The following is a 25347-nucleotide window of genomic DNA, read 5'->3' as shown; positions in this document are numbered from 1 at the left end:
TAATGGGCAGTAACAAACTGAGCCCTTGCCCCATCTGGCTGTGATAAACACATTCAAAACACATTACCAATCTCAGAGTAAGGCTCTGAGGCCTGAGGCTACAGCAAAAGAAAACCAAAGTTGACAGGCACAAGTTTAAGAACCTGATATTCTATAAATGAAAAAGGCCAGCTGCCTGTTCCTTCACCACAGAACACAGTAAATGCATTATCTGGGCCTCCTGCCACTTTTCAAACCTGAGATTCTCTAATGATATCTGTTTGGGCAACTTTAAACTTCATTTGTCCAAAAAAAAAAAAAAAAAAAAAAAAAACCCTCTAATTTACTGAATCTCAAGTGTTTCTTTCCTTTTCCTTAAATTGTTGGTTTTCTTTTGAATGTTTAAAATTTTCTTAAAATATCTGTTGGGTTTTTTTTGTTTTTTTTTTTTTTTTAAATCTTTCTAAAACACACACCTGATTAGGTCCCTCACCTCCTCAAAAACTTCTCATGGTCTCCCATTATCTGAAGGCCAAAGTCCAAACTCGTTGATAAGGCCTCCAAAGCCTTGGTTACTTTTTTTTGCCCAATTTCTCACTACCTTCCTAACAACCTTATGTTTCAACCACCTCATATTATTTTCCTTTACTGAAACTAGCCATACACCTTACACTTCTGTGCTTTCACATAGACTGAGCCTTCTGCTAAGCACTCCTACCTATCCTTCTGGCTTTGGTTTAAACATGAACTCCTCTGTGAAGATTCTTCCTATGAGTGGTGTTATTCATTCCTTTCCCCATTTTCTCAATATTTTTATGTCTATAGTTACCACCCAATATGCTATACTCTATTTATTTAGTTATGTGTCTATTTGCCTCACCAGACTAAAAGGAAATTATCCCTCCTTTATTGCTGTGTCCCCAGTGCTAGTCTAGTCCTTGGCACACAGAAGATGGGCAACATTTGTTTGTTGAATGAATGAATGAAAATACAGAGACTGAGTCCCTACACAAAGGACCAAGACCTCCAATTTTTTTAAATTTATTTTTATTTTATTTTTAAGACTGAGTCTCGCTCTGTCACCCAGGCTGGAGTGCAGTGGTGCCATCTCAGCTCACTGCAACCTCTGCCTCCCGGGTTCAAGCAATTCTCCTGCCTCAGCCTCTCGAGTGCTGGGATTACAGCTGCCTGCCACCACATCTGGCTAACTTTTGTATTTTTAGTATAGGCAAGGTTTCACCATGTTGGCCAGGCTGGTCTCAAACACCTGATCTCAAGTGATGCACCTGCCTCAGCCTCCCAAAGTGCTGGGATTACAGGTGTGAGCTACCATGCCCAACCAGGACCTCCAAATTAACCACTACAAGAAAAGCATCAATAAGCTGTTAGAGCAGACACAAATGGTATTTACTTTCCCATATTTCCCCCAGCAACTGAACATGCTTATAAGACATATTCACACCTTGACTTACAGGTAGCTCAGAGGTCTCAGGAACTATTCTCACCCCATTTCAGGGGCAACCTTTTCTTTCTTTTTTTTTTTTTTTTTGAGACAGAGTCTCACTCTGTTGCTCAGGCTGGAGTGCAGTGGTGCGATCTTGGTTCACTGCAGCCTCCGTTTCCCAGGTTCAAGCGATTCTTATGCCTCAGCCTCCCAAGTAGCTGAGATTACAGGCGCCTGCCACCACATCTGGCTAATTTTTGTAATTTTAGTAGAGCTGGGGTTTCACCATGTTGGCCAGGCTGGTTTCAAACTTCTGACCTCAGGTGATCTGCCTGCCTCGACCTCCCAAAGTGCTGGGATTATAGGCATGAATCAATGTGCCCGGCTTCAACCTTCTCATTTTTAACAGACTGTAGCTCCGAGGTACTTCTCGGTGTGTGGGCAAGATTGGGAGGGATGTCTGCAAGCTTCCTTCCCTTCAGCAAATGCTCAGAATAGCTCCATTAGCGTGCATGGAAATTCTGCACATGCATCAAGGAGAAAACAGCCACAAATAACACAGCCTGCTTTCCAAATCTCCAAAGCACATCTCTGCAATCATTCTACTTTCCAACTATCACCACTGAAGGCTTTCAGCCAGAGAGCAATTTGTTTTCAACTTACTCTGGGTTCCTAAGTTAGCAGAACTCTTTGGTTCTTTAAACATGAGGCTTGCTACTTCCAGTCTCCCTATCCTGGCTTTTCTTCCACATAGCCTATTAATACAAAACTGAGCAGTTCCTGCTTTGAATCAGTCTAACGCCTTCTCCTGATGCTCAAGACCCTTCAGACCTGGTCCTGGTTCTTGCCTTCCTCTTCTGCCTCATCTCCGGCTACTCTCCTGCCAGTGTCCTCTACTCCAGCCATGCCAATCACCTTCCAATCACCTTCCAGATATCTCCACTTCTGGGTTTTTCCATACTCTGCTTGCTCTGCCAGGCGTGCATCTCAACCACCCAATTAATTACTCCTGCCCTTTAATTTTGAAATTTTCATTATATTAACTAACATTCCCCTATCCAAACTCCTGCCCTTTAAGACTGAACACAGGTATCAGCTCCTCCAGGAAGCACTCTCTGATAGAATTAGATGCTTATCCTGTACATCCACAATCAGTCACTCAACTATCCAATAAATAGTTATGAAGACCTAGCTTGTCCCAGGCTCTGTTCCAGATGCTGGAGATATAGCAGGAAACAGAACAAAGACTCTGCTTTCATGAAGCTTACATTCTGGGAGTGGGGAGATAGACAATAAAGAAATAAATAACTATGTTAAAGAGTAATAAATATTCTGAAGAAAAATAAAGCCAGGTACAGCATTAAAGAATAGTTAGGGGGGAGTGCTATTGTATTTGGGGTAGTCAGCAAAGGCCTTTTTGACAAGGGAAAGAGAGACCTAAATCAAATGAGGACAAGAACATGCAGATGTCTAGGGAAAGAGCATTGCAACTGGAACAGCAAATGCAAAGAAGTAATACATTAGAAGTAATGGCAAAAACCACAGTTACTTTTGCACCAACCTAATCAAACCACTAGGACTTGGTTGGCTCAGAGTGGGAGATGTGAGGTCTAGGCTGACCCCTTGAGTTCCTAGCTGGAGTGTCTGGCTTGCTGGTACTGCCAATGGAGAGAAGACATGTTATATTTGAGATGTCTATGGGGCATCTAGGAAATATCATCTGAAAGTCAGGGGACTGGTCTGCGCTAAAGATACAAACTGGAATGTCATCAGCATGTAGACGATGCTTGAAAACATGAGAGTGGATGAAATCATCCAAGGGAACCATATACAGTCAAATAGACCTGGATTTTGAATCTTAGATCTGTCATTCACTATCTGTGTGACCTTGAGTAAGTTACTATACCTTTCTGAGCCTCACTTTTCTTGTCTTTAACTGGGTATTCTCTTTTTGTAAAATGGTTACCACAGTGCTGGGCCCAGGGTAAATGCTCGATTATTATTATTCTAGCTCCAATAGTTACTAGCAGTGAGAAATTGAAGGTGATGCTTCTGCTCAGTGATCCTCAGGCTCCCATTTGTAACTACTGCTCAGTGTACACCTACCCCACAGAATGGATGCTCAGGAAATGGTTGCTAAATAAACAAACAAATCTAAAAAATGAAAACAACAATACCTACTTAATACAATGGGTGAGAGAAGATTTTTACAAGATTTTTACAAAACTATATAAAGATTTTTACAAAACTATATAAAGATCCAGGTAAATGTTAATAAACTGTCTTAGGAAAAGTACCTAGCATTTAGAAGGTAGGGAATAATGTTAGTGTCGTCCCTTCTCCCCTTGTTTTTGATCCATGTAAATGTTAATAAACTGTCTTAGGAGAAGTGCCTAGCATTTAGAAGTTAGGCAATAATGTTAGTCCCATCCCTTCTCCCCTTGTTTTTCAACTCTTTTTTTTTATTTTTTATTTTAAATCTCTCCCTTTCTACCAGCTCCTTCCTTTCAGATTACAAACGTGCTCCGGTATCCTCTAATCTAATCCCCACTTCCTTGAGTCTTCTACCTTCCTCAAATCCTTGTTCCATCATTTTTTAATTTCACCAACTGTACCCTTTCTCAACCCAAAACACTCTTCCGTGAACAAACTCCACCTTTTGTTTAAGAAAAAAAAAAAGTCCCAGCTTATCATTACTTTTAAAAAAACAAGTATTATTTACATAATTGTTAAAACAGGCCTGTGTAGAGATATTCACTTTAACATATATATGTATGTACTTTTTTCTACTGCAGTAATTCATTTCAAGAGAAATTTCATTATGTATCTTCTACAGAGCCCTAAACTGAGAGCGCCAGCGTATTCAAATAAACCCGGAGGTGTGGGAGGCTTCGGGCCAGTTCCTCATTAGTAGCCTCAGCATGGGGGCTCTGGAGACCAACGCAGAAGGTCTTCCAGGGAGAGCTGAAACGTTCAGATAAGTGAGCTCTAGGAAGAAGGGGTAGTCGGCTGGCTCTGGCAGGCTCACCCCTGGGGTAGAGCAAAGAGAACAGACAGGGGAGTTCTGAGAGGCTCCAGAGCTATCTAAACTCAGGGGGATGGAACCGAGTGAGCGGCAGCGGTAATTGAGTTTCAGTTACCTGCAGGGTGGTGAAATAAAGTAGTAACTTCATCTGCCTGACAGGGGGAAGTTTAGAGGTGTCCTTGGCATACTCACAGTGAAATCCATCACCCTTTCACCATGTTGGGTGATAGCAACCGTATGGCGCTTCCTAGTGACAGCCAGTGTGCGTTCTGTTAGGCAGCACCAGCGCACTCCAGCTAATGAAGCACATTCCTGCAGGCCTGTCTCCTAGGGCTCTCCGAATCCTCTGTCTGCAAAGGAATGGCACCATGGGAAAATCTAGCACAGCCAGCATCAGCCATCACCCAAACTCAAAAGCGTCTTTGAACGGCAGAGAGGGGCCCATTTTCTTCTCTGCCTGGCCCAGGGCTGGAACCGTCCTCAGGTCACTTTTTGTGGGTCTGTACAAACGTGCCGACTGGCAGCGAGCCGTTCTTCACCTGAGCCCGGATTTCAGCTCGGTGCTTTAATGTGAAGACCAGGGCTCTCACCGTCCGCCGGTACGGCCCATTAATGAGGCGGGAGCAGAGATGAAACGTTTCCCGCTCAATATTTTCAACCAGTAGGTGATCCATCTAAAAAACAGCAAAATTATCAAATTAGAGCCTTACATTGCATAAGGATTAAAAGCAAGAGAGGCTGGAGCACTCTGCTCAGAGGCCTCCATTAATCAACTGAAATTCAAGGACATCTACTTCCTGTCACAAGAGAAACAGGAAGAGCAAATTAATTCCACCCTGGCAATTAAGGAACAAGGCCATGTGCTTTGTGACAGGGACCTCATTCACAACCCCTGCCGGGTGGTAATATTTGCCATTATAACAGGAAACTGGCCTGAACTAAGCAACGGGTACTGGGCCCTGTACTTTACCAACCAGGAAACGAAGACCAAGAATAATAAATCAGTATAACGCTTCATATTTTTTTTTGTTTTGTTTTTAGACTGCCTTTTAACTCCTTACGGCATTTTAGAAACATGGGGTCTGGATCCTAATATGTGTACAGAACAGTTCAAAAATCACTTTTCACATTTAATGCTCATAACTCCTATTATCACATTTTACAGATAAGGAAACAGGTTCAAAGGCAAAGGTTTAAGGTCTTACAATTACTAAGAGACAGAGCTGGGACTCTGATCTGGATCCCTCGACTCCAAAGTTCATGTCTTTTCCCTTTCACCATACTAATGGCCGCTTCAACATTCCGAGAGAATGGTTGAGATTGGAGAGACGCCTGCAGTTTCCATTAAGCAGAGCAGGCCTAGGGGAGGGACCTGTAGCAATTCTGGGGTGGTCTGGCTCAGGCCCAAGCCATCTTGAGGTCCCAGACCTAATCAAAGCAGGAGAGATCTGGGACTTTGTCTACACGGTCTGAATCCAGGGTAGGTTGGATGCTGGTCCGAGACCGCCCCCAGCACTACCCTCCTTTCCAGGCCCATCTTCAGCTATTCCCCTCCCCAATCCTGACCACAGCCGGCCCTGAGCACTCCACTCTTGGCCGCTTTCACACACCTCTATGCCTCTGCACCAGCACATGTTCCCTTAGCAAGGCATACCTTTCCCTACGGAAAACACTCCTCTTTGTATGTCAAAGCCGAGGCAAGAACAACCAAACAAAAAGACCCCAGTGCAAAGGACTGAAAGTTCTTCAGGCTGCCACCATGCCCTGAGCTTCCCCTAGTCACTATCATGATATATTATAAATGAAGTGTATACTTTTATTTTACAGATACTGTCTCACTCTGTCACCCAGGCTGGAGTGCAGTGGTGTGATCAAAGCTTACTGCAGGCTCAAACTCATGGGCTCAAGTGATCTCCTGGCCTCAGCCTCCCAAGAGCTAGGATTATTACAGGCATGCACCACCATGCCCAGCTAATTAAAATTAAAAAAAGAAATTTAGAGATGGGGTCTTGCTAAGTTGCCCAGACTGGTCTTGAACTCCTGGCCTCAAGCAATCCTTTTACCTTGGCCTCCCAAAGTGCTGAGATTACAGGCATGAGCTACTGCACCCAGCCAATGATCTATATTTTAAGTTTGTCTCTCCTAGTAGAAAATTCCTTGAAAATAGGAGACAAATTTATCTCTCTCACTTGCTTTTTTATCTTTAACCTTTCCTCTCCCTCCCTTTGCCATTCATTCAAACATTCATTCAGCACTATATGCCATGCTCTGTGCTTGGGCTGAGCAATAAGCAGTGACTAAGGAAGGCTCAGTCCTTGGGCCCTTGGGCAGCCTAGTCCAGTAGGACAGACAGACTGTGAACAGGGATTGCAAGGATTCTGTGCACCAGGAGAAAGGAGAGGAACCAGCACAGGGGAGAACACAGCCATGGCAAAGCAACCCAACCCAGGAGGGCAGTGCCTGGCTTCAAGAGGAAATGAAGTTTAATCTGAGACCTGGAGCATGAGTAGGATCTGGCTAAGTGAAATAGGTCTTTGCTTTGTGATAAATTCACTGAGCTGTACATATATGTTTGTTCTTCTGTGCAAAATGCAAAGTTCAAAAAAAGGAAAAACACACCCCAAATAAAAAGGGGTCACCTGACATTTAATAAAATGTCCTAACATGAGACAGATGGACCAAAGTAAGTAGAAAAAACAAACTTGTCAGACGTAAGGACCAAGCAAAGAGCAGAACAGGACTGAAAGAGACACAGAGAAACAGAGAGAGAGTGAATATCCAGGCCCAGACATCTGCCTTAGTCTAGCCGACAAAAGGTGCTCACAAAAGTTTGTGGTCCTAATGACAGACAGATTATTTCCACGGCTTGTGTTGGAGTGAGTGGACTTGGCGCCGTGGTTCTCTAGAACCCGGACTCCAAGTTTTTCAAGGCTTCCTGGGTGGGCACCGAACTAGCCCCCTGAGGCAGGCCTGGCACCAGACTACTTTAGGAAGCTGGAAAGGTGGCTAGCTGGCTATCCAGCATTTGTCCTGCAGCATTTGCTAGAAAGAAAGCTCCTTATCCTGGTGTGAGGCTGGTTAGTCTCTACTGGTGGTTAGAGATACACTTAGCAGGAAGTCTTTTTTTTTTTTTTTTTTTTTTTTTTTTTTTTTGGAGGGGAGTGGTTATCAAAGAAGAAGGGTATATGTGTTTGTAAAACAAGTCATGGGCACTCCAGCAAATTATAGTACCTGTATTAAATTAAAAAAAAAAAAAAAGAACTCTGAGAGTGTCTTGTAATTCACATACTTCATTCAGCAAATAGTTAACTGAATTGCTACTCTGGGTCTGGCCTGATCTTAGAGAGAGAGAGCAGAAAGGATGTGAACCCTGCCCATCACAAACTCACATCCCAGAAGTGGGTGGGAACCCAGGGGTAGGCAGCACGACAAGTGCTATGCCAGCAGTGTGGTGGTAATAGAAGGTAAGCATCTAACAATTCTCATGCATGCCTCTTGTTAAATGAAGACCAATCAGAATTAAGAAATGGAGAAAAATATGTGACATTAAAATCGTGATAGAAAATGATTCATCGTGTACCGTGTGTACAACAAGTTTGTTGCAAAGTGAAGAATACCTGTCTTGTAAGTGCCTTTGGGTAATCCAAACCCACCCAAGTTGGTGAGTCCTTTCCAGTGGGTCCTAATCTAGTGCTTTAGGTGAGCCCTTCTCGGTGGAAGGACCAGAGTTTCACTGAGTCCTTGAGAAAAGGGCTTTTGCTATGAGATAATTTGTATGAATGGGAATAAGGATAGGAACACTGGGAGAAACCTAGGGATTTATTTAGAAATCGATCCTTTCTCTGTATCTCTCATGAGCTGCCTCGTCTCTTTCTCACATGTTTTTGCTCTTCTCCATGGGCCTTACTCACTACCAATTCTAACTGCCTTATTCTCTCTTCCTATGCTACACATCTTTACTCACAACTCTGCCTCCTCACAACTCCTCCAACATCCTTTCTGTTCAACACTTGGTGTTGTTTTATTGGTATCTCCTAGTTCACACTTCCCAGAGACAGTCAGAATCCTTATTTGTTTGTGCCTGGGAGTTAAGTGTGTTATACAGCTTTCTAATTCTGGATGAACTGGCTATAGCTGGAGGAAGATATAAAACATGACCCCCTGAGCTCCTTCATCAGTGGGAATTGGTGCCATAACCAATTAGTGATGTCTGTCACATGCGTAAGCTCTCTCAGGGCATGGGAACAGGGTCTTCTTCATGTGTTTACTTTAAGTGTGGAACTTCCCACACTGTTTCGTAACTATTTATTTGTTTATCTTCCTCAGAAGACTATAAGGACTGCTAGAGGTGAAGCCATGTTGTATCCATTTCTAAACTGCGCATGCCTAGCTAGCATAGGTTAGTGGCACATAGTAAATGTTCAACCAATATTTATTAAATGAATGCCCTTCCTTCCCGTGTGTAACTCTTCTTTCTTGCTCTTCTAATAACATCATATACATAGCAGATAAAATATGTTTCTATTTTATGTGTATTTTCTAATTAGCAAAATCCTACGCCTCTGATAAAGGTGGGCTCCACTGCCATCTCTTTCACAAAACATTCCCAGATTCCCCCATCAGATTTAACTGCTCTGTACTTTGTGTGTTGATACTTGCTAGTACCATTATTTCAGACTGCCTCATATTTTAATTAATCATTTATAGGTTTTCAGTCAGGAGATAGTAAAGTTTTCTTAGGATAGGGAATGCGACTCATTCATGTTTGTCTTCTCCCCCAGCACCGAGTAGATCCTTACTAAACATCTGTTGAATTGAATAGCCACTGGAAGCAAACTTTGTGTGGGTTTTCCAATAGCATGATTGAATTTGTACATATCTACCCACACTTCTTTTTGACCACTTGAATACATTCATGAGAGAGCTGGTCAAAGCCAGGGGTGCAGTCTGAGGCCATTAAACAAAGAAAAACTAACAGTCCCATATGGGGACGTACCCCTGACCTGGATCTCATTAGCACCATCTGACAACCAACTGAGCCAACCAGCCAGTGTTTCATAACTCTTAATGATACAGGCTCACTTTGAGAATCAGGTTCATTTTTTAAAATGACATAATAGGAAAATGATCACAGGCCGTGAGGTAGGAAAGGAGAGTGGATAATGAGGAAGGGGAAGTAAGAGAATGACACCACAGGGGATGTTCATATGAGGAAAGATCTAAAAGACGGGGAAGAACAAAGAAGATCTGGAAGGGAGAAAGTAAAGGGGAATGGAGCCTGGGTTTCAACGATGGAGTTTTTATTCATCTATTCCACTATTCCAAGAACAAGGAAATAATCCCTGAATCTAGAAAGCAAGATCTGTAGGGTAATAAAGAGATGCACCTTTAGGCTGTGCGTATTATTCTTCATCTATGGCTTTCACTATTAAAGAATATGAGTGAAACAACATGGAAACATTTATTTTTCTACAAAAATGTAATGAGAAGATTTGGTATTTGCAATAACACATGCTAGGATCAAATTGTAGAGGCTTTTAAGTCACTGGGCCAGTAACTTAAACCCAGTGCTTTACTGCTGCCTGATTAAGTACATTTATGGAGATCTGATGTCTGATTTGAATGCACTCAACATTGGTTACTGTCAAAGACCAGATACTGAATTAGATGGTTCATTGATTTACTCTAATATGGAAATATCTCAGATGATGATAGGTGCTAAGAATTAACCTTATACAAAAGGGCTTGTATTTATATTCTCTGACATAACAAACTGATAAACATGCTATCAAATGCTGTTTATGCAAGGAAAGCAGAGTTATTATTTTTTTATTTTTATTTTTGGCTAAGGAAGACATTAAGATGCATACTTTTAATTTTTTAAATTTACTCTTTGAGAACAAAACCATTCAGCTATGCTTAATCTGATGTTTTTTCCAATTATGTTGGAAAGCACTAACAAATGTATCAGTTTTTTAACTTTGCTTTATAACACTTGAGTGCTTACCACTTGATGTGCCATTTAAAGGATAATTAATGGATAAACTAAAAGGATAATTATCATGGAGTTTAATATAGTAGGCAAACTGCTCATTAATCCTTACAAGCATAGCTTTGTTATTATCATTTACTTAAAAAGATACCACAGGGAACTGGTATTTACCACCACATTAACTATATATTATATACCCACACTGTATGTTTCTGCAATAATTTTGACTTATTTCAAAACTAAACTTTATTTAAAATAAATCTTGGTGGCTAATTGATACTCTGGAAAATCAGACTTATAACTTTCATATTTTGTTTTCTCTTCTAAGGGTTTAATACTCATATTAAAGCTTCCTTTAGGAAATGTTAAGTGAACTTTCAGCATAGCAATTCACTGAACTATCAAATAGTCATTAAAAATTATAAACATGGGCCGGGCGTGGTGGCTCATGCCTGTAATCCCAGCACTTTGGGAGGCTGAGGCGGGTGGATCATGAGGTCAGGAGATCGAGACCATCCTGTAACATGGTGAAACCCCATCTCTACTAAAAATACAAAAAATTAGCCGGGCGTGGTGGCGGACGCCCGTAGTCCCAGCTACTCGGGAGTCTGAGGCAGGAGAATGGCGTGAACCCGGGAGACGGAGCTTGCAGTGAGCCGAGATCGCGCCACTGCACTCCAGCCTGGGCAACAGAGTGAGGCTCTGTCTCAAAAAAAAAAAAAAAAAATTATAAACATGAAAAAATAAAGATATATAGAAAAGGATACACAAAATGACACTAAAATTGATCAAGATTAAAGAGAACACAAATGTAAATAATTACATCAATTTTCTGCAATGTTACTTAAATAATCAATAAAAATATCTTATGGAACTTTCAGCATATAGTTCACTCTATATAAATCTCAGTTAATCATAACTTGCCCAACATTCATTTAAAAAACCATAACAATTTACCAAAAAAGGAAATGTGCCAATGTGTTAACAAGATTATGTCTGGGTTACATTTTTTTTCCCTTTTATAAATTTTTCTCATTTTCTATTAGAAGTTTGTATTTAAAAATCCACAACTTTATTTATTTATTTTTAAGGTTTCGAATGTACTTTATTTCTTCAATAATGCCATATCTTAATGGGTACACAGTGCTTTAACTTGGCATCAATTATGAGTTGTTTTTTAAACAATTCATTATTATACCAGCTGGGATGATTACCGATCTCTCCCTTCCTTTGGGGTGACTCTGCCAACAGGGGACAGGTTCCATTCTATTCCGATTTGTATTGCTACATATCTCCATACAGAAAGTGGCTCCACTAGCTAATACAGCACTACCGTATTTATCATGAAAATCAGGTGTACGTTTGTGGTGGCTCTGCCTTGCCATTGTTTGCTGAATGCTTTGAATTTGGAGGCAACTTAGTGCGTTTTTGACCAAGAGGAACATGGTGAAGGTGAAGACAGAACTGTGGCAATGCAGCTGCTGCTTTGGCGCAAATTCACTTCAGATCCAAAACTTTATTTTAAAAAAAGTAAGTACTATATCACAAGTCTTTCTTTTGTGGATAAATAATTGAGATAGAACGGCAAAAAAATTTTTTAGAGACTGTAGTAACAGATCTAGCGTTTAAATCAGACTTCGGATTTGCTTCTTTTATTAATATTAAATTGTTCTCTAAGGATACTTTAGCAGAGTTGCTCTGGGATATCCTGGGATAAGGAAGAAACATGACTATTATATGTGTTATTTTCCAGAGTAATTAATCAGCTTATAAGATTTGTTGTTTGATGATGACAATGAATATTATTATTAATGAGCAAAAATCCTTCTTCCAGGATGTATACCTCAAACCACGAACATCATCTGAATTGTAAGTCATGAAGATAGGGAGCATGTCTATCCAATCGATTTTATGACTTAAAACTAAAGATACGGCTGTTGACGAAAACTGGGGGATCTGAGTCTTTTCACTAGACAACTATTTATTTTACTATTGATATTCAGTCCATCACAGAATTTTTACTTCAGCGAGAAGGGAAGGAATTTTAAATGGGAAGTAACCAACATGCATTAAATAACTTCTAATCAGCAGGCACTACTATTCTTTTGCATATATGGTTCTTTAACCTTTTTAATACCTTAGGTGGTAGGACTTACAATCCTCATTTTACAGATTAAGAAATCAAGTCTCAGAAAATGTTAAGGTATCTGCCTAAGGTTTCACAACTAGAATGTCAGGGTTTCAACCCCAGATCTTGCTAGTTCAAAAGCCTGCCTCCTACAACACTGTCTTCTGGAATGCTTATAAATCCAGAATCCTTAAAGAATAACTGGTTAAAATAAAGCCACAGCATTAAGACTATGAAATCTTAATTATGAAATCATGAGGCATTTAACCAAGAGCACCTACTAATCACATCCAACCAGGATATTCACTTTATTTTTCTTCTATTTTAAAAATTAATTATTATGGGTACAAAACAGTTGTATATACTTAGGGCATTACCTTTAATTCCAAGGCTTCTGAGAGTAATTTCTGGGCATTTTTCCTAAATGACTCGGTTTTGGGATCACTTCTAACTTCAATAGAAGGTCTATTTGAATGTTTTTCAATGAAAGTTTTCCACTCAGTGTAAACTTCTCTGGCAAGAGAAGCCACTTCTGAATCTGAGTGTTTACGCATCTTGTTCACAGTGTGACCTGGAACAGGAAGAGAAAAACCAAAGGAAAAGTTGTTACATCTTCTTCTGAAAAGTGCAGGACTAGATGGACTGACTGACGTGTGGTACTGAGAAAGTCATTCACACACCCAAGGATGTAAAGACTCTTGTGCAAAAGGAACCTGTTTCAAAAGGACTGAGATAATAAGATAATCACTGGGGGAGAACCAGCAGCCTAGCCAATGAATTAAGTCATAAACTAGAAGCAAAATCAATAGATTCTTAAAAAGAACAACAAAGGTAACTTCTTTAACCAAAAATTACTATAAAAGAAAATGAATTAAGCATTTATCTAGTTTTTTTGGGGAAGGGGGTACATACTATATTTCAAGACAACAAAATAGCCCTAGTTATTATGGGAATATTATTTAGCTAATAAATGTGAAAAGACTGATAGAATGAGAACATTTTTTTGTAGCCCTGATGAAATAATTCATTCAGAGACAATCATCAGTGGACGAACTAATTCAATGAGTCTGATGAGGAAATTTATAATGGAGGGATGAGCTGTCATCATCTAAACCCACTGTTCAGTGTTAGCATCCCTAAGAGTGGGACTATCAGACAGAAGAAACAGAAGTACTTCACACCCTCAACCTATGAAGTAGTCTTATCCTTTTCCCCAAAAGAAAAAGAACCATAATCCAGTTAGTCATTCAAAGCTAACTTCCAATCCATAGGAAATAGGAGAGACAGAGGAATAAATTAAATTATAGTATGAAGAAACAAGACAAATTCTGAATGTGGGACATTCTACAGGACAACAGACATGGTTTCTTCCACAGTCAGTGGTTCTTTTTGTTGTTGTTTTTCGTTTGTTTTTCTGAAAAGGGGCTAGGGTTAGGGACTGAAGTAGATTAAAAGTCTCTTGAGTACAAACTAACAAATGCGATGCGTGATTCAAATCCCAATTGGAACAAACCAACTGTTAAAAGATATTTTGAGATAAACAAGGAATATGAATATGTACTAGATACTAAATTATACCAAGGAATAATTGTAAACTTTGTTAAGCACAATAACAATGATACTGTGGTTACATGAGAAAATACCCACATTTTTTAGAGATGCATACTGAAGTATGTAGAGTTCAAATGACAAAAGGTCTGAGATTCTGCTTTAAAATACCTCAGGAACAACATAAAAGCAAAAACAGAAAGAAGAAGTAGGGCAAAATCTTAATAGTTATTGAATCTAGATGAAGGGCATATAGGAGTTACAATATTCTCTTTATTTTTGGGTATGTTTGAGAATTTCATAATAAAAATGGAAAAAAAGGTGAAGGGTCAAAAATATCAATATGCAAAAGTACTTAGATAAAAATAAATGCCTAGAAAGGCTAAAGAAGTCAACTGAACACTGAAAACAAAGTTCAAAAAATGGAAGAATACAAGATACATATATATATTTTAATTTTTAATTTTAATGAATGTTTTAATCCTGATCCATGGGTTGAATATAAGATAGATATATTTTTAAAAACCAGTAGCTTTCTTAAGTCAGCAACAGCCAGTCAGAACACAACAGGGGAACAAATCCTGTTTAAACTAGTAAAAACTATACAGTACTTTGGAAAGCATGGACAAGAATGGGTGTGTGAGCATGCATGTGTGCTGTCTGTCTGTGCCCACTTCCTTAATGCTCTGGGATTCCTCCTTTTCCTCCATCCCTAGCCCCACTGCCCTGCCTTAGGGCATGTTGCCTCCAGATGACTATGAAGGTACCCTGGTTGACCTCTCTGGCTAAGTTTGGTACCCCTTAATGCCATCTTCCACACTGCAGCTAGGATAGCCTTTATTTATTTTTAGTGTTTTCTTTTTTAGGGACTTTTTTCCTAAAGCATAAATTTGACCATTTCACTCCTCCACTTAAATTCTTTGGTGCTATATCCACTCTTACCTCTTCATAAAAGTCCCTTCACAATCTGCCATCCTCCTACCTACTTTCTATCTTCATTTCCAGCTACTATCCACTGTCATCCAATACTCCAGCTACTTGCAGCTCCTAAAACATTTTATTTTTTATCTCTTTATTTTTGAGCACACACCCCAATGAACATTCTGTCTGCCTGAAATACTCTTACTTCTCTTTTTATCTGCAACTTCCATTCGGCCTTTAAGACTCATTTAAGGGCCCCTTCCTCCAGGAATTCTTCCTTAATATCTCTAGTTTTGGTCAGTACCCCTGCTCTCTGCTTCCTTAGCACCCTGTGTTCTGTTTATCATGATAATTACTAGAGTTAGTTGTAATCATTTGATGGGTTATCTCTTTCGTTCACCAAATTGAGCTTCTTGCAGAAAGAGCTAACCTTAGGGGACGCTCATCTTTGTATCTCCAGCAGTGAGCATAGTGCCAGGAGATGGGAATCAGGAGAGCAGGCTGATTGAATGAGAGACTCATATAAAGAATAACATACATTCCTACTACAATACATAACAGAAGATTTGAATAAAGGGAAAATATACCTTGTTACGAGATGGAAAAATCAGCACAAAAATGCCAATATAGAAATTAGTCAGCTGGGTGCAGTGGCTCATGCCTATAATCTCAACACTTTGGGATGTCAAGGTGGGAGGATCACTTGAACTCACAGGAGTTCAAGACCAGCCTGGGCAATATAGTGAGACTCTGTCTCTACAAAAAATAAAAAAAATTAGCCAGGTGAGGTGGCATATGCCTGTACTCTCAGCTACTTGGGAGGCTGAGACGGGAGGATGGCTTGAACCCAAAAGTTCAAGGCTATAGTGAGCTGTGATCATGCCACTGCACTCTAGCCTGGGCAACAGAGCAAGACCCTGCCTGAAAAAAGAAAATAAAAGAAACAAAAAAGAAATTAGTTTATAGATTTTATGTAATCTCAACCAAAAATCTCAGTAGGCTATTTTTATTAGACTACAACCAAATACTTCTACACGAATATAACTCAGCAAGTGTATAAAATGCTATTTTGAAAAAGAGGAGTTATGAGGCACAACTAGCCTCATATCTAAGATCTAAGATATTAGAACATATTATAAAGTAACAATGTTGAAAATGATATGGACCAACACCAAAAAAGAAAATGGATAGGGAATAAAAATAATGAAGGCCGGAAACAGACTATAGTACATAAGAATTTAATACATAATGAAAGAGGCATCATTGAACAAAGGGAAGCAGAAAAACATTTTTATTTGAGAAAATGGTCAAAACATTTAGAAAATTTCTCCAATTATGCCAACTGCATAGCCCAATATTGTTTGATTCCTTTATTCTCCACACATTTATTGAAGGCCTGTTTGCTCTAGATACTATGCTAGGCACTAGTCATGTAGGGCTTAAACAAGAAATTGTCCCTGCTTTAAAGGTTCTATGAAGAGAATCCTGGAGTTGAAAAATAAAACTTTGAAGGGAAGACAGGGTAAAATAATATTGAGTCTTTAACTTCTCCCTCTAACCAATTATTTATCAAAAATTTGTACCTAGCCTTTCTATGGACCTGGGAAAGGAGTACATCAATACTCATCACAAGGAGGAAGAGGAAGAGGAATGCAGAGCACTCATTAGAAATGTCTAAAGGTGCTTCCTAGCTAGCGGTGCTTAGGAAAGTGCATTCCAATACACATCACTTTAAAGCACAAAGCACCCCTGGATACTTTCCTCTTCTGGGTGGAGTTCTCCTTATCCCTGAGATTATTCATTCAGCAAGCAACATTTTATGCTCTTAGTCACTGTAGTAGATGCTAAAAATAAAATGATAAATAAGACAGTACAGGATGTCAGACCTAGATCCAAAGCATTTAAACACTTTTTTTTTTTTTTTAGATGGAGTTTTGCTCTGTCACCCAGGCCGGAGTGCAGTGGCCACCACGCCTGGCTAATTTTTGTAATTTTAGTAGAGACAGGGTTTTGCTATGTTGGTCAGGCTGGTCTCGAACTCCTGACCTCAGGTGATCCACCCACCTTGGCCTCCCAAAGTACTGGGATTACAGGCATGAGCCACCGAGCCCGGCCCATTTAAACACTTTTACCAGGCACTTACCTTATGTCTGGTGCTGAGGATACAGAGATGAGGAGGACACAGCCCCAGGAATTTAGCCTACATTTTACCTGCCAAAGTGTACAAAGAAGACACATGCACAGAAATATTCCTTCCAGTATTGTCTGTCATAGCAAAAAGCTAGGAATAACCTACAAGCTCATCATTAAAGGTCCTGTTTGTTAAATAAATTATAGTCCATTTAAACAATAACAACTTTGCAGCCATTAAAAACTAAAATAGGCTGGGCGAAGCAGCTCGTGTCTGTAATACCAGCACTTTGGGAGGCTGAGGTGGGTGGAACCCTGGAGGCCAGGAATTTGAGACCAGCCTGGCCAACATGGCGAAACCCTGTCTCTACTAAAAATACAAAAATTAGCTGGGCGAGGTGGTGAATGCCTGTAATTCCAGCTACTCAGGAGGCTGAGGCATGAAAATCGCTTGAACCTTGGAGGCAGAGGTTGCAGTGAGCCAAGATCGCACCACTACACTCCAGCCTGGGTGACAGAGCAAGATTGTCTCAAAAAAAGAAAACAAAAAACCCAACAAAACACTAAACTAAAATAGCTCTACATGGAGTGACTGGAAAAATGATCAGTTTTTTTTAGTCAAGTGAAAAAAGCAGGTCTCAGAGCACACACAATGTGAGCCAATGTTTATTTTTAAAACTACATATGTGTATACATATAAACAACATTTTTGTTTATATGCAAAGAAAAAAGTCTTAAAGAATTTACAATAAAATTATTAATGGTGGTCTCTTCTGAGTAGTGGGACTGTGTGTATCCATGCAGTTCAGCTCACAATCTAGTGGGCTGGCTCAACATGTCAACAAACCTAACAGCCTGGGCTGTGTTATAGTAGGGCAATATTCAGGTTTCTTCAGAATACAGATCCTTCCCTTCATAAGAGTCTCACGTTAACCTTTTCTCTCTCCAAGAAGGGCACTGCTGACCCAGCTTTATATATGAGAAACAATGCAGAAGTCCCTCACACAGAGAGTCCTTTGACTTGGTCGAATCCAGCGGTCCTTCTCCATCCTGACATTACTTGGCCTCTCTGTGGCATCTGACACTGGCTTTCTTCCTGAAATATTCTCTTGCACTGCTTTTGGAGACACCACCTGTTACTGGGTCTCTTCTTCGTTCTCTATCTCCTCTGCTGGCTGCTGCTCCTTTGTCCAATCTTTCATTATCTGTGAACCCCAGTTAGGGCATTGTCCTTGGCCTCTTTTCTTTCTCCACTTGCCTTCCCTGAGTAATCTTGCCCACTCCTGTGGTCCAGCTACCTACAGGCAGATGACTCCCAACTATGTGTTCCTAGCCAAAGGTTCCCACTGAGCATGAGACCAAATATCCAGTCCCCTACTGGACATCTCCACCTGCTTATTCTGCAAACACCTCTAACTCAACATTTTTTGTCACAGAATGGTACCATCACCCACCCACCATTTTAGGATCCACTGTCTCTTTCAACCTTATGTTCATTCAGCCATTCCAAGTCATATAGATCTACTTCCTTAATTCTCCCTCTACCTTTTACTCTTCCTCCTCGCCTACTCTCCACTCTTACTGCCCTGATTCAGGTTCGCAACACTTCTCCACAGGTCTACTGCATTACTTTACTAACCAAACTCTGTCTCCAGTCTGGCCCTCTCCAATTCATCCTCCCTACTGAAGGCAAAATGACCTTTTTCAAACACAATTTGATCATATCATACCCTTAATAAAAATCCTCCGATGGCTCTCCATTGCCCTCAAATTAATTTCTAACATAGCATTAAAGCTCTGGATGACCTGGAATCTCTTTGGCCTCACCTGTCACCATGTCGCCCTCCTTCCTCCCTCCCCTCACTTTCACCCCTCCCACCCTTTTGCCTCTGTGCACTACCTTCTAGCCATAGACAGCAGCTTGCATGTCCCTGTTTGGAGTCATGCTGGCTGGCCTGCTCCTACTTCTGTGCCTTAGCTCATACCATGCCCTCTGCCTAGAATATTTAAACGTCCATCTTATCCTCAAAATTGTAAATGTGTTGAGGGCAGAACCTCTACCTTACTTCAAGTTCTATTCCCAGCCCTCAGCATAGTGCCTAGCACAGAAGAGACGATTTATAAATGTTTGCTGAATTGAATCAGTTAAATAAAAAACATTTACATTTGACTTTCAAATTGGTTTTGTACTAACATTTGAATATGGATAGAGGTGATTAGGAAAATCACACAACTGCAAACAAAATAATGAAACTACACTGTAAAGAAATGAATCCAAAGGTGCTGAGAAAAGGAAAAGTTTCTAATTCTTATTCACCGCTGAGAATTTTTCCTGCTTATCACTCCAGGCTTTGTATGAATTATCTCATTTAATTTTTATAACAATGACTTAAATACCATTATTATATCTTTTTTTACAAATGAGAAACCTAAACTCAGTAAGGCACCTTGCCCAAGGTCTCACAGCTAATAAGTGTGGAAGCTAGGATTAGAACACAAGCAGCCTGACTCCACCTCCAGAGCCTGCACACTGAACCCCTAATACACTATACTTCTCTGTTATTAGGGACTGGCACACAGGAAGTCTTCAACAAGGCTCTATTAGATATATGAGATCTATGAGATACTGTTATTCACATTCTTGGTATTCCAAAATCAGAAGAGCACAGGCCCTGAGAGGTGGCCAAAGGACAGAAAGCTTCAACTCACAGGTCCAGACAGTAGAGTCACTGCTTTTGGCCTGCAGTGGGCAGTACATCCCTCAGATAATCCCATAAGAGCCATGCCCAAACTGGGACTGGTCAGGAGTCTTTTGCCAACACCAGCCAAACCAGCCCAGGAAGGGTAGGTAGGGCTGTAAAGGAGCCCAGTGGGGGATGCAAGACTTGCCAGCAAGAGGGAAGAATTTCCAAAGAAGACTAACAGCAAAAAGGCAATTCAGTCTGGGGCAAGAAAGAGAAGGAGTCTGGGAAACCCTCTACTAGACAAAAACAGAGCAGAATCATAAATTTCAGATCACAAAGGGAATTTCATGATATCATTAATAATGACAGGCTGGCCGGGCGCGGTGGCTCAAGCCTGTAATCCCAGCACTTTGGGAGGCCGAGGCGGGCGGATCACGAGGTCAGGAGATCGAGACCATCCTGGCTAACACGTGAAACCCCGTCTCTACTAAAAAAACACAAAAATTAGCTGGGAGCGGTGGCGGGCGCCTGTAGTCCCAGCTACTCAGGAGGCTGAGGCAGGAGAATGGCGTGAACCCGGGAGGTGGAGCTTGCAGTGAGCCGAGATCCGGCCACTGCACTCCAGCCTGGGGGACAGAGCGAGACTCCGTCTCAAAAAAAAAAAAAAAATAATGACAGGCTGGGCATGGTGGCATGCCTGTAATCCCAGCACTTTGTGGGGGCCAAGGCAGGAGGATTGCCTGAGTGCAGGAGTTTGAGATCAGCCTGGGCAACATAGTGAGACCCTATCTCTACAAAAAACTTTAAAAAATAAATAAATAAAAGAATTGACTGGGTGTGGTGGCACATGCCTGCAGTCCCAGCTACCTGAGAAGCTGAGGCAAGAGGATCATGTGTGCCCAGGAGTTCGAGGCTGCAGTGAGCTATTATCATGCCATTGTACTCAGCCTGGGTGATAGAGTGAGACCCTGTCTCTAATAAAATTATAAAATAATCATAATGACAGTAATGACAGCTATTGTGCTAACCACTTTACATATATTAATTCATTTAATCCTCAGAACTACCCTATGAAGTAGGTGCTGTAGTTCCCCATTTTATAGGTAAAGATACCTGAGGTACTGAGAGGTGAGGTAACTTGCGAAAAACAACAAGAAGCCAGACCGGGTTTCATATATAAGCAGTCTAGCTCCAAAGCCCACGCTTTAACCCTCTACTATTCCCTCTGGTGATCAGATAGTCCTACATCCTCTGATTCAGATGAAAAAGATGAGGCTCCATGACCTTTCCCCAAGGTCACAAGTTGGCCAGTAGCTACATCAAGGAAGTTAATGATCTGCAAAAAGTCATTATTTGCTCCATGAAGTTTATGTTTTAAAGTAAGCAGTGCCACTGGCTGGTCTTATGACCCAGGTCAAGTTCCCGGGGTTTAAGGTTAGGGGATTTCTGCATCCCAGCACACTGTTAAGACAAATTCCCTGCAGGAAGCAGTCTTTTGCTCATTTACCAAATATTAACAAATACTCACAGACATTGGGATAGAATGTTGAGCAAGACAAGACCCAGAAAATCCAGACTAACCTGTATTCAAGGAGCTCTAGGAAAGTCAGGGGACAACACCTAAACAAACAAATGCACACAAAAAGGTGTTACAAGGGTCCTAAGATAGTATTGAAGGGGGAACCCCAAGGAGGGCCAAAAGGGCAGAGGAGTCAATTCAGCTGGTAAAGGGTCAGGAAACATCATGAAAGAGGCAATGCTTATCCTGGTCTTAATAATAACTCAGCCAGGCGCAGTGGCTCACGCCTGTAATCCCAACACTTACTAGGAGGCTAAGGTGGGGAGATCACATGAGGCCAGGAGTTCGAGAACAGCCTGGCCAACACGGTGAAACCCCATCTCTATTAAAAATACAAAAATTAACCAGGCATGGTGGTGCACGCCTGTAATCCCAGCTACTTGGGAGGTTGAGGCATGGGAATCGCCTGAACCCAGGAGTCAGAGGTTTCAGTGTGCCAAGATCGCACCACCGGACTCCAGCCTGTCTGACAGAGTGAGACTGTCTCAAAAAAAAAAAAAAAAGAAAGAAAGAAAATTGGAGACCCCTGGTAATGAGCATCTCTCCATAGTCTCTGCATCATCTCACTCAGGAACCTTCTTGCAGAGCCCTGAGAACGAAAAGCATCACACTCAGACAATGCTAATTTAGTTGGTGACTAAACTCCCAGTTCAAAGGCAACAAGGGCTGGATGTGCTGGCGCTGCTGTCAGATTTTTTGAAGGGCTTTTGCAAAACAAAAAATAATAATGATGATAACTCAAGGGGACAGGAATAACACAAGAAGTAGAGTGAACAAGAGCACAGAAGCCTGAAACGCATAGCATAATTTGAGGAGTATAGTAGACACAACAATGGTCCCCAATAATGACTATGCCCTAATCCTCAGAACCTGTGACTATGTTACCTTACATGGCAAAAGAGACTCTATAGATGTGACTAAGGTTAAGTACCCTGAGATGGAGAGATTAGCCTGGCTTTTCCAGGTGGGCCCAATCTAGTCACATGAGTCCTTAAAAGTGAAGAAAAGGCAGAAAGATGGGTCAGAGATCAGATGTGAGAAGAATTCAACCGACCATTGCAAGTTTTGAAGATGGAGGAAGGAGATCACAAGCCAAGGAATGCAGGCGGCCTCTAGAAACTAGAAAAGGCAACTAGTCTAGGAAACGGATTGTCCCCTAGAGCCTCCAGAAAGGAATAAAGTCCTACCATCATTTTGATTTTAGCCTTTTATTCATTTTTAGGTTTCAGGAGATGGCATAACATGGTATAAGAATATTTTAGCCGGGCGTGGTGGCTCATGCCTGTAATCCCTGCACTTTGGGAGGCCGAGGCAGGCGGATCACGAGGTCAGGAGATCAAGACCATCCTGGTTAACACGGTGAAACCCCGTCTCTACTAAAATACAAAAAATTAGCCGGGCACGGTGGCAGGCACCTGTAGTCCCAGCTACTCGGGAGGCTGAGGCAGGAGAATGGCGTGAACCTGGGAGGCGGAGTTTGCAGTGAGCCGAGATCGCGCCTCCAGCCTGGGTGACAGAGTGAAGACTCCGCCTCAAAAAAAAAAAAAAAAAAAAGAATATTTTAGCTTTGTCATTTATTATTTGGTTGTCTAACCTGGAGAAAGTTATTTTAAACTCTCCAAGCCTCAGTTTTTCCATTTGTAAAATGGAAAAAAATTACCCTTACTTTCCAGAGCTGTTATATAGATCAAACAAGGTCATAGATGTGAAAGTACTTTGTAAGAAGAGGGGTTTTGTTGTTGTTGTTAAACAATCATAAACAAAAATATAGCATCTCTGAAATCAGATATGATTGACAAAACTTTTCCCAGAATATTCATATATACAGTATTGCAAAAATGGAGCATGCCTGCTCACCAGCTTAAGAGTACAAGGCCTAACTCCACTGCCTGATCAGCTATTTACTCGATCCCCCATGCTCTTTGGTTTCCTTGATAATAAAGGTATCCACTCACAGAGGCCTTATCACTGCCAGCTCCAAAGGCTTTTTGCTAGTTGGCCCTCAACTTCCCAGACCACTTGAGGACACCAAGGCCACTCATTTCCCCTGCCTCTAAGAACAGTCTTTGGTCTCCATGTCCATGTACTGCCCTGGCTCTCTTCCTGTCTAACCACACTTCCTTAGTCTCTTTATCTGGCTCCTCTTCTTCCTCCCACTTCCCCAGCATAGATTTTCTCCCAGGTTCAGTCCTTCAGCCCCTTCATCTTTCCCTTTACTTAGAGAATTCATCTACTAAGGTGATTGTAAGCAAACTCTTCCTGGCAGATGACTTCCAAATAAGTATTTCCAATCTAAATTTTGCATCTGAGCTTGAATCCCACATCTCCAACCGCCTGGTGGACATTTCCACTTAATGGGTTTATGTGAGAACAAAACTCTAGGGACACTGACTCAAATGGAAATACTGAGAGAAAACTCCCATTTGAGGTATACAAGAAAAGGCACTAAATTCTGATTTAAAAGAGTTAAATTCAAGCAGATGGCAGAATCCATAGAGCCAGTCCAATAAAATAAAGGGACATATGGCTGGGGTCCAGGGCACAATGGCAGTCTGCTAACCAGGAAGGAACACTGCCCCAGGAGACCTGGGTTCTCATTACCTCTCTGGTGCTAACTCATAAGGTGGCCCTGGATAAGTCACTTCATCTCTCTGGGTCTCAGTTTCCCTGTTTATAAACTGAAGTAGGTAAATGGATTTAAACGGTTATGACACTGACATTTACAAAGCTCATAGAAATATATAAGAAAAATTATAATATCTCAGCAGTAAATGTACAAAGAACACGAAAAGTTTACAAAAAAAAGAAAAAGTGCCAAAAAAAATGTATGGAAAACAATTCATTCTATGCGGCACATGAAAACAAGATGCTATTTTTACCTCTTAAATTTGTAAGATTTAAGAAAATGGTAGGAATGTAAATTGGAAAAACCTTTCTAGAAATCTAAGATTCAAAAATGGATCAGAATAGGAGATGCATATCCAAGAGGTATCTGAATTAAGGCCTCAGTTAAGCTGGAGACATGGACAAGCTCTCTGGCTAAATGCTCTAAAAAAGCAGCAAAAGACTAAGGGCTGAGCTTTATGGAAAAGCACCCTGTTAGGGGAGAGAGAAAAAGGACTGAAGAAACACAAAAAGGAAAGAAACAAGGACACAGAAGGCAAGAAGAGCTATAGAGAAAACTTGTTCAACTTTGTCATTTTCACTCATTTGAGGACTATATCCTGAGCTCCTGCTGTATGCCACTAATGCTTGAAATACACTGGTAAATAAAATGTAACTTCTGCTGGCACAGAGTTACTGTCTAGCAAATAAAAAAAAAAGAAATAAATAATTAAATAGGTGATTACAAACTGAGATAAGAGCTATGAAGGTAACAAACAGTTTAAAAATAGATACAGAACTGGCAACCAGTTCAGTGTCATTTATGTCAACAGAAAGGGAGTATCAATGGTCTCAAATTCACAGTCTGGGAAGATGAGAACTCAGACAAGACCATTGGATTTGGATAGAATGAAATTACTTGTGTCCTGAGAGAATAGTGGTTGCGCGAGAAGCCAGCTTGGAACGCTGTTCCCAAAGGATTGGGCAGGCCAGAAATGGGAGCTGCGAGTAGCCAACATTTTTAAAGGAATCTGGTTATAAAAAGAAGGGAAATAAGGTGTTTGGAAAAGGTGGCAAAGACAATTAAAGGGGAAGATTTGTGCTTGTCTGAAAGCAGCAAGAGTGAGCCAGTGGAGAGGATAAGGGTGGCAACATAGCGAGAGGCATCATCGGGGCATCCCCATTTTCCCTCACCTCCACGGTCAATTCCTTAAATCCAGCCCGTTCTCCCTGATAAGATTTCTCTAAGGAGCTATTTCATTTCTCCATTCTCTCAGTCCTCCAAGCCTTCATCATGTCTCACCTCAATGTTT

General features: G+C 41.0%; 1 protein-coding gene and 1 pseudogene across 2 annotated transcripts in view; both read right to left on the bottom strand.

Moving 5' to 3' along the window:
• Positions 1-4116: 4116 nt before the first annotated feature.
• Positions 4117-25347, bottom strand: part of TCEANC2 (transcription elongation factor A N-terminal and central domain containing 2) — a 45683-nt gene continuing 24452 nt past the window's right edge. The window contains exons 4-5 of the mRNA XM_025364390.1: positions 12946-13139; positions 4117-5122 (exon numbers count right to left, since the gene is read on the bottom strand). Of these exons, the coding sequence (XP_025220175.1) occupies positions 4934-5122; positions 12946-13139 (383 nt within the window). The 3' untranslated portion in view covers positions 4117-4933. The remainder of the gene's footprint in view (positions 5123-12945; positions 13140-25347) is intronic.
• LOC112610838 lies at positions 11529-11919 on the bottom strand (annotated as a pseudogene). The gene has a single exon (XR_003116498.1). The product of XR_003116498.1 is annotated as a cytochrome c oxidase subunit 7B, mitochondrial pseudogene (transcript).

Source organism: Theropithecus gelada, chromosome 1 (genome assembly GCF_003255815.1).
Source record: "Theropithecus gelada isolate Dixy chromosome 1, Tgel_1.0, whole genome shotgun sequence".
Lineage (NCBI taxonomy): Eukaryota > Metazoa > Chordata > Mammalia > Primates > Cercopithecidae > Theropithecus > Theropithecus gelada.
Note: the sequence above shows the minus strand (reverse complement) of the source record. Positions and strands in the feature narration are given on the sequence as shown.